This window comes from Austrofundulus limnaeus, unplaced genomic scaffold (assembly GCF_001266775.1).
Source record: "Austrofundulus limnaeus strain Quisiro unplaced genomic scaffold, Austrofundulus_limnaeus-1.0 Scaffold7, whole genome shotgun sequence".
NCBI lineage: Eukaryota > Metazoa > Chordata > Actinopteri > Cyprinodontiformes > Rivulidae > Austrofundulus > Austrofundulus limnaeus.
In genome coordinates, this window is record NW_013952409.1 from 673,538 (window position 1) to 683,955 (window position 10,418).

The 10,418-nt window shown below is 40.2% G+C and overlaps 1 protein-coding gene across 1 annotated transcript in view; it reads left to right on the forward strand.

Moving 5' to 3' along the window:
- Positions 1-10,418, forward strand: part of LOC106535223 (protein sidekick-2-like) — a gene marked incomplete at its 5' end in the record, with an annotated part of 434,350 nt that overhangs the window by 388,551 nt on the left and 35,381 nt on the right. The window contains 11 exon segments of the mRNA XM_014032179.1: positions 1,034-1,149; positions 1,275-1,464; positions 1,560-1,658; positions 3,323-3,517; positions 4,072-4,273; positions 5,624-5,727; positions 6,758-6,828; positions 8,261-8,390; positions 9,060-9,116; positions 9,719-9,820; positions 10,204-10,319. Coding sequence (XP_013887633.1) covers positions 1,034-1,149; positions 1,275-1,464; positions 1,560-1,658; positions 3,323-3,517; positions 4,072-4,273; positions 5,624-5,727; positions 6,758-6,828; positions 8,261-8,390; positions 9,060-9,116; positions 9,719-9,820; positions 10,204-10,319 — 1,382 coding nt within the window.

Genomic DNA, 10,418 nt, shown 5'->3' on the forward strand with positions numbered 1-10,418 from the left:
TCACCGCACAGGCTCCATAGGAAATGAATGGAGAGCGAGCGACGTCGCCTCCCGTGTGTCGAGCCCTTTAGTCTGATTAATAAAACGGACTAGAGAAACAACATCAAGCCATAATCACTCCATCACGTTGTAATGGAAATTATGTGGTTGTTTTTTGCTCTGAACCCAGAGCAGACAAACTTTAACACTGAATATTTAAGTATTTTTTGATTTATCGCAAGTCACATAGTCATCGCAATACTAAGCACTGTTATCACACATAGCAGGTTTTCTTGATATCCTGCAGTCCTATTGTCTTGTTGTAATGTTAAAAAGAAATTAACGTAAAAAAATTGCAAATGCTTTAGTGCCTTTCTGCTGAATGACCTCTGTTTCGTTACAGTGAATCACTAAAACACCGGAAAGTATGCAGCMGTTACAAACAAGGAAGCTGTTTGCAAAAATCATACAGAAAAGTAAAAAAAAAACCAGGAAACAATAGAGTGAATGCTGAATCAGCAAACCAACCTCACATGTTGGACTGCTGTGTCACATCATGTACACACTGAGGATTTTAACTGAGCATCCATCTTCTGCGCAGAAAATCTTCTTTAGCTGCCATATTAGAGGCGTGACAAATGATGAACCTGCACTTCACACTTGCCCATATGTTGGATTCATTAGCAGACAGACGCAGATTCTCATGTACTCMGCACACTTCAGTTCAGGCTTTTCCTTCCTCACATCTGCTCTCACACGGCTCAGCAGACGCTGGGTAGAGAGGAATGAAACGAGTCTGAGGAAATTGAGAACACATGGACTTAAATTTGAAATGCCTGTGTCTCTTTTTTTTTCCTCTCCCCAAACTCTGGTAAATTCTAAGAAATCAGGCAGATTGCTGCTAAGGTGGAGAAGAAAAACTCTGTTGAGTAGTTTCTGTTTTTTGACCTGAAGCATAGATACATCGCTCAAACTGCTACATAATAAATATGCATTCTAAAAAGTTACATTTGAAGTTTAAATCTAATATTTTGTCCTTCTGTACTCTTCCCAGTCCCCTCGAGTGGACCCATCAACGTGTCTGCCTTTGCCACTACCTCCAGCAGCATCCTGGTGCGCTGGTTTGAAGTTCCTGAGCCAGACAGGAACGGTCTCATTCTCGGCTACAAGGTTTTTTTGTGCTTTTTTTATGTTTGGCAGCTGTTCACTCTTTATTTACTGAATTTTTGTGGGAATGTCAGCCTATTTGAGCCGCACAAAAGCAGTTTGTATTGTTCGTCTCCTGACCGCATCAGGTGGTGTACAAAGAGAAGGACGCTGACACTGCGGTCCACTTCTGGACGGTGGAAGGGAACGCCTCCCACAGTGTCCAGCTGACTGGTTTGGGGAAGTACGTTCTGTACGAGATCCAGGTTGTGGCTTTCACAAGGATCGGAGATGGACGGCCCAGCTCTCCGCCCATCCTGGAGAGGACTTTGGATGATGGTGGGCTTTTGTGTTTGGGATATACTGTTTTTGTTTAGTATGAAAAGGTCTGGAAATCTGGGATCTATAAATCTGGTTCTGCTGCTTTGCTGCAGTGCCAGGACCTCCTGTGGGGATCCTGTTCCCTGAAGTGCGAACCACCTCTGTTCGACTTATTTGGCAGTCACCTGCCCAACCCAATGGCATCATACTTGGTTAGTACCACACACAACTCTTTCCTGTTTGGAAATACGCTGTTTGAGTTCCATGTCTGGGTAAGAAAAAAAAACTATAATTTAGTCTAGAAAAGCAGCATATTACTCTGAATGCAACATGGCATCAGGCACACAGATGTAGCTCCTGATGACTTCAATCATAATGGATGTCTCATAGATGAGCCTGTTCAGTGGTGGATTTAAAATTMAACTAATTTATAACATTGCTAAGCAATAAAAATGGAATTAACTTGTGATACTGTGGCTGTGTCCAAATTCAGGGTCTGCCTCCTTTTTTTTTTTTCATTGTTCCAATGTTTCTTTATTTGTTTTATACAGAGCCCGTGAGGGGACATGGGAGATTTTTCTTCTTTTGGGTTCCTGCGCAACACTATTGCGTTCCCTCGCGAAAGTCGTTAAACACTGTTCTGCCTGCCGGTTTAACAACAACTTCACATGTTCACCATTAGCGAGTTAGCCTACTGCTTTAATTCAGCTTWAGAATAAATATARCACACAACTACGCATGGAAGTATATGTCGATATTTTAACACAGTGCAGCCACGCAACWTCAATGTCAATTTCACAAACTGTGYCGACACATCCTGCTTTGGTAACCGGYTATTTCAAAATAAAAGTCTGATTTAATTCAGTTCATGTTCAAAACAAACGTTTGCGTGGGAACGCAAAACAATATTGCGAGAGAACGCAAAGTTATTGCGAGGTAACGCAAAGATATTGCGAGGTAACGCAAAGATATTGCAAGATAACGCAAAAGTATTGCGAGGTAACGCAATAGTATTGCGTAGGAACGCAAAAGAAAAAAAATTCCCCCATGTCCCCTCGCGGGCTCCGTAGTTTTACACAAACCTTTGTTTAATCAACTATTATTTGACAGTAAAGGTGATTATGGTTTTTCTGATTTATTTTTCAATTTAACTAAATTGATCATTATGATTATGAGTTCACTATGTTTTATTACGAAATCTATATTTGTATTTGAATCATAGACAAATATTTTAAGATTTATTTCAGTTTAAATAATTCTCTTATATTTCATTTAAATCTAGTTCATTTTTCATTCAGTGGTAATCCTGTCAAAGTCTGAACATGTTTTTCTTTTTATTTATTTTTTTATTATTTTTTAAATCAGGGGTCTGCCTCCTTCAAAGGCTGAATTATGTAGGTCAATTCTGTCACAGCAATGCTCCGAAGGCTGTCCATATTCGAAGGTTTCTCCAATTGCACCCCAAAAAAGCGTTCTCCTTTTCTCCTGATTTGAGGGACAAGTCAGGTGTAAGCCTCTTAGCCCACCCTATCCCAAGACACGCTGCTGGCCGACCGGGAGATTCTTTTATTTTTTTTATTTTTTGCTTGTAATGGTGAATGAAGCAAGAGACAGGAATACAGTTTTAAATAAGACAGGACATACACCGAGGTAAAGTAGTGAATAACCCTGAGCGTCCAAATTCACAGCTGTTTTCTTCGTGTCTTCGCGGTCCACAAAGGACCTGACCCGTGTAGACCGTGTAGGCTGCGTCCTTCGAAGGACATCTAAATTTTGGACACAGTTTGTCAGGCCACCCATTTCCTCTTTTCATAACTAAAACTAAAGTGTATTCCTCCTTCAGTGACCCGTTGTTTTGTTTCCTCTTCCTCTCCAGCTTACCAGATCACGTACCACCTGAACTCCACCAACAGCAACGGCGCCACCGTGGATGTTCTGAACCCCAGCGCTCGTCAGTACAACGTGATCAACCTGAAGCCAGAGTCCGTCTACGTGTTTCGTATCACCGCACAGACGAGGAAGGGCTGGGGCGAAGCAGCCGAGGCTCTGGTGGTCACCACGGAGAAACGAGGTACGCCGCTGTGGGATTTCATAATAAACTATCAGATTTCTGTTTGCGAAAGATGATTTTCTTAATCAGACTTGATTGGCTGATTTATTTTGATAGCAGCGTAATTTGGCGCTCATTAGCAGAGATGTATGGAAACGGTTCTGCCAGTGAAAGAGGCACAGATGTGCGTCACGACTTGTTGAGCGCTGCACAAAGCCATCCTTGAACTTTCAGGAGTTAATTTCCAATCAGCACTTGACAAAGCAGATGTGTTTCCTAAAGGAGGGTCTGTGCACTGTGATGCGGTTGTGACAACACATCTCTTTATCTGCATCCCTCAAGGCATGTGGTTGATTGTTTYTTCTGCACATTTCGTCTCTCATCTAGTTCTCCTTCCATCACCAGAATCATACTTACCCCATGCAAATGGGAGCAAACTTTCCAAAACTCATTTCCTCACCCGGCCAGTCGTCCTTCATACATCTTTTCTAATCATCTCAAATGTTTCCCATCCAAATTTTCGACGACTCAATTCTTCTTCTTTGCCTCACTCCTTGTACTTCTGCTTGTTCCAGCTCGTCCCCAGCCCACCAGCCGCCCCACYGTTCCTCAGAAAGACGTTCAGGCCCGCCAGGTGTTGCTTTCATGGGAGCCGGGCAGCGATGGCCTGTCCCCTGTGCGTTACTACACGGTGCAGCTGAGAGAGCTGCCCGACAACAACTGGACTGTGCACTCTGCCTCTGTTAACCACGAGGCCACGTCCTACATTGTGTCCAGGTAGAGTTTACTTCTTTAATACTGARTTCTGATTAAAGGCAGCTGTGAATTTATACTCATTTTAATTTTCCTGTTGATTCACCATTTGGATGTGAAATGTTTAATAGGAGACATATGCTTTTAAAGGGGCAATATTATGTGTTTCTCAGGTATACATTTAAATACTATACCATAATAAAGTATCCATGTCATCTTTAGCTGTTATTAAAATGCTGTTTTTATTTTTAAATAGAAAATAAAGTTATCTTCTCATCACTTCCTCTTCTAAACGCCTTGAAATTGGCCTCTGTCTCTTTAAGAACCTCCTTCTGCTTCCGTCTCGCCCATGATGCAGTTTACTTGGCATCTGAAAATACATTTTCTCAAAGGTATTTTTAATCTGAAAAGAGTTTCACTGAGTGAGAACTAATGCTGAGAGCTCAGCAGACAGTTTCAGTTTCACTTTCAGTTTCACCCGAGAGCCTGCAGGAGTCATGGGAGGGGTGTGTGGGGAGGAGGGGGTGGGGGTGCTCCCCATGAGGAAGCTCGGCTTAAAGACACGTCCCAGAGGCGTTTCTGGTCCCCAAAGTCATTTCTGGTCCCCACCTGTGGTTTTGCTCCTCAGCATGGCTTCCTAAAATCGCTGCAGGATTTCTCAAACGTGCATGAATGAGTCAAAGCAAGGCTTTGGGCATGTTTTTTATGAGAGTAGAACATTATAACATGATATAAAACTCAAAAAAGTTGATTTTACATTATATTGCCCCTTTAAATCCTTCTTTTTCACATTTAAATCCTTCAGTTAGGGTCTATATAAAGTGAAACTGCAACACTTTGGTCTGAATTCGTCATTACTGTAGCTCCACAAGCACTTCTTTTACCCCTTTTCTGAGGTGCGTCTCAGATCAACTCATTTTGAGGCTGTTTCTTTAAATCCAAACATGGCGCTTCAGACCCCGCCCCCCTCCAGCTTCCAGAGCGCTCCATTCCAGTTTGATAGAGGGGTTTACGACTATATAGCTGCGCAGAAACGTTTTTATTTACAAATGAATTAAAAGATGTCAACAAGTTAAGACTTGTCTGTAGTTGGTATGTTTATACCTTATGTAGAAGTTCTGTCACAAATACTGACTTAACGAAAATAGATCAAACTGAACTGGTTGAAATATGACCCAAACAGAATATAAAGATATCTAAACAGTACAGGAAGAGACTAAATTAAACTTTTCTGCCTCCTAGACACTCCAAGAACACAACAAAATGTATTTAACAGAAAAAATAAGTTTATTTTGCATGGCATGTCCGCTTTAAGAAACAGTTCTATGATTTCTCATTAAGACTGATGGACTTTTCTGTGCTTCTGTCTTTAAGGTTAAAGCCCTTCACATCCTACCAGTTTAGAATCAAAGCAACCAATGACATCGGGGACAGTGAGTACAGTGAAGAGAGTGAAGCAATTACAACTCTACAGGATGGTAAGAATTAATATTATATCTATTCTCAAAATTGCACTGTTTTGCAGAGTAGTTTTTTTGAGCGTATGTTTGTGTGCTTTCTGCATAAAACACAGGATCAAAGCTCTTTTTTTAACTCACCCTTCCTATTGTGTGTGCATTCTAAACTGCAAAGGTAGCGTACTAAGTTGCGAAGGACCCTGGACATTCGTTCCCCCCATGTTTGTCATGTGTGTGTTTTTCTCCGGACAGATGTTCTAAACTGCATTTCGTTCTGCCTGCATCTTGATGTTGTGTGTGAATGACAATAAAACACTTCTGATTCTGAAAATCTAAAGGCACAACAACAAAGAGCAATTCTAAATGCCATTCATATTGTATTTCCTTTTTTTTTTTTGGTTTTCAAATTAATATGTTATTGTTTTATCAAGACTGTTTGTTGGCTGGTGTAGGATTTCTTTAGCTGGTTGTGTTGCATTAATGTAATTATTACTCTAACCATGGAGTTTCTTTTCCTAAAGAGTTACCCTTTTTTCATTTCCTGTTTCACTTAATAGGCCAAGTTCAAAAGAAAATTTGCCAATTATGTGGCAAAATGTGTAACATGGTGATTTTATGCTAAGTTTCTTAAATAAAAAGGTGTTTTCTTTTACTCTTTGTATTTGAAGGATTTGCATTTCACAGGAACTGTTAGAGTAGTAGAATCCTCATAAACAGCGTGATGTTGTGTCAACGGGTTTATTGTGTGCATGATGTTATTTCATTGTTATGATGTGCACGCTGCTAGCAAAAGCAGCAGTTGATTAATACATGCACCATCTGCGATGGCCATTTGAAAACCTCACTAAAAGAAACACATTCCAAACGTTGCTTTAACCYTCTGAAGGAACATATTTCTCCCGATCTTCTCCCACTGCCATTTATAACTCAGCTTCTTCTGTTTGTGTGTTTGTGCTCCCTGAATGCCACAGCTCATGGACAGACTTAGCCGGCTGAATGGTGCACATTTTCGAGTCGATTTAGCTAATCTATCTCACTTTCATTGCCTCAGCGCCAGACGAAGCGCCGACAATCCTCTCTGTCACGCCGCACACAACAACGTCGGTGCTGATCCGCTGGCAGGTAAGGGCAGACGACAAAACTGATTTTTCTTGTCCCATTGTTTGCAAAATCCATGATCCATTCAGCTCTGAGAAAGTTGGCTCTAATAAGAGACCGTGACAGCGCAAAGCCTGTACTTATAGAATACAGACTTTCACACACATCCCGCCACTCTGTAATATATGGAAAAAAAATTATGCCTCCTAACCGCACTCACACCTGAATTAACGAGTCATAAAGAGGAAAACAGGAGGCTCACAGACACAATTCTACTTTTATGGAGAGCACTTGTAGAGTTTACGAGGACGGGGAGGTGCTTGTTTTTCCTCTCTGCTTCTCCCCTCTGGGCCTGCTCTCTCATGTTCAACCATGGGGGGATTTTTCTGCATTACTCAGCCTGTGAACGAGCGCTCCGTCTGAGGGAAGCTGTTTTTCTGCCTGCGATTCAGTTAAAGGGATCGTCTGGTGATTTTCTGTTAACTAGTTAGTGCCTTATCGGCACTGAAGTCTGTCTCAGAGCAAAGGAAATGGAGAAAAGAAGAGAAGTATCCAGGCTAGGCTAACTGCTAACCCATTGTTTAAAAAACAACTCTTCCTCAAAAATGTCCTACTAGTTTGAAAGAATATACTTTATTATTAGCATAACCTTTTGTCCTTACTCTATTTACAACTATTTGTCAGATCATTTAAAAAAACACCAGACTATCCCTTTCATAGAAGGGTCTTTTCTATGGGGTGCCGTTTGTAAAGTTACAGTCAAAAATTGCCACCAATATTTTATTTTTATTTAGCCTTTTATAAGAAAACAGATTTATTTTTCAAAGTCAGTTTTTCACATATGATTAGTACATTTATAAATGTCATAGTTTATAAACTAAATATTTAACTTAAAAATTAAATYTTTAYTTAACAAGCTAAATATTTAACTTGTGACTTAAATATTTAGTTTTGAGCTAAATGTTTAGCTTGCAACTTAAATATTTTGATAGCTACCTAAATATTTAGGTTGCAACTTAAATATTTAGCTAGCTACCTAAATATTTAGGTTGCAAGTTAAATATTTATCTAGCCACGTAAATATTTAACTTAAATATTTAGTTAGCTACCTAAATATTTAGGTTGCAACTTAACTATTTAGCTAGCAACTTGAATATTTAGCTACCAAGTTAAATATTTAGTTTAATAACTGACATTTATAAATGTATGAATCATATGGTGAAAAACTGACTTTGAAAAATGAATCTGTTCTTTTTTTCTTATAAAAAACTAAATAAAACAAAAATATTGGTGGTAATTTTTGACTGAGTAATTTTACAAACGGCACCCCATACTCTTCATTGATTTAAAGACAAAATAGCAGAATGATTAGCCGATATTTTCCTGTAAAATCAGCTATTTAAACACTCTTTTGGGGGCTTTGGGATCAGCTAACTCTGCATTTTTCTTCTCATAGCRGCCTTCTGAGGAGAAGATCAATGGGATCTTACTGGGCTTTCGGATTCGCTACCGGGAGCTGCTGTACGATCGTCTCCGCGGCTACATTCACACGTTCAACAGTCTGTCGACGTGGGCCGAGCTGAATGGTGAGGGCAAAACTACTACTAACACAATAAAACACTCTTACAGGACCACCTGCTTCGATAAATACGACCGCAAAAGCGTTTCACGCGCTCACATTTCTATTTAGAAAACCCCTTTGAAAAGCACAACTTAAAGAATCACAACGGACTGCTAAGAAGAATCAGACATTTTACATGAAAGAAAATAATATCAGCAAAACGATAATGAAAGAAATGTGCAGTTTCCACACTTTACTCCGGTAACACATAATTATAAGACTCTGTCACGGTTGATTATTCCCATGTCAGCAGCACCATTATTTCCATTAGAGGCAAACTGTCACACAGGCCCGTTCTGTTGCCAAGATCTCCCCGCTGGTCTTGACACTTCACAGCAAAACATTTCATCTTGTGATCAGTGGTTATCAGCCGCAGGCTATTATTAGGTTTACTCAGGAGCCGCTCTGTTTCCACCACTCTGTGCGACGCGGCCTGTAATTTGACTCTTGTCGAGTCATTCGGAGGCTAATTCAGAGCCATGATCACGGTGATTGTGTAGGGTTATTGTGACTATAGCTCTGCCTTTTATTTTTTTCAACAGAGAAAGTATTGGAGTTTGAAACATGATCCAAGTGTCTCTTTATCAACTKCTTCTAGTTCTTTAATTCCCTTTTCCCCCCTCTCTTTCTGCAGCCCCCTACAGCATTCGGAACCTGAGCGATCCTGCGCTCACTCACTACGAGTTGGAAAGTAAGTTTTCCTCTCCGTATTGCGGAGACGTGCACAAACACACACAAGGATTTCAATCCCAAACAAATACGATTTCAAATCAGTGTTTACTTTTGGATCTCATTATATTTCCTGCGCCAGCGAATAGTGATCAAGAGAACACAGAGTTTTAAGCAAATTAAGACAACTTTTGGCTGCTTTGCATCAGAACAAACACTTCTACTGAGGCAAGTGGAGAGTTTGTAAACAGCTCTGAGTATGCAAGCCCGAGTAGCCCGGCATACTTGTTGGTTTGCAAATTTCCGTCGACTTGGAAAAGTACTGCAAAAGCAGATGGCCACATACTTTTCCTGTACTSTCAAACTGCCTCTCTATAATTAGAGAATCTGTAGGTATTTGAAGCCAAAACACAACTTTCTTAAGCAAAATTACATACAGCAGAAAATTCTGGTGTACGTCTTTGTAACAGTATGGTGTGTGGGTGGGAATTCATTGAGCGTTTCTTTTTTCTTTTACCGATTTTAACTAATTGACACCTGGTAGAAGTGAATATGTGTAGAGTGACACGCTCCCGATGAAACACAATCACAAATTTAAAGTTTATTTGTTTTCCTCTGCTGCAGAATTAAGTAAGCATAAACGCTACGAGATACACATGAGTYTGTACAACGCTGTAGGCGAGGGGCCAAGCAGCCCGCCCCAGGAGGTGTTCGTTGGAGAAGCAGGTTTGTGTGCAGCTTATTTCAGTCACTTTTTTACCATAATTAAGCACAAAAGTTYGAGGATTTTCAACTTCTGAGTTGAAGTGATTTAATTTAGTCTCGTTATAAGTATGAATGATCTTCATTAGGACTTCGCTCCTTTAAGCTGCAGTGTTATATTTCTGTAGAATTTAWAAGCAACTCTGTAAGTTTACTGCCCATCTTTCAAATTCAAACACAAGATCTCAATCTAAACATCTATTCTCACACAGACACTTTGTGTTGGTCACTTGTTTTTAATATTATCAATAATGGAATTGTCTACACAGAAACTGCAGTTTAGAAGCTTCAGAATAGGATTGCTTTAAAATAACATGTTTTTGTTGTTTTGTCCCTGGCTGTGACAGTACCAACGGCCCCCCCACAGAATGTTGTCATTCAGTCTGCAACAGCCAACCAGCTGGACGTGATGTGGGACCCTCCACCTGTAGATGCCCAGAATGGAGACATCCAGGGTTATAAGGTCAGATTCCTAAACTGCCAGTTAGATCCATATGTATACAGCCGGTAAAATAAGTATTGAACACGTCAACATTTTTCTCAGTAAATATATTACTAGAGG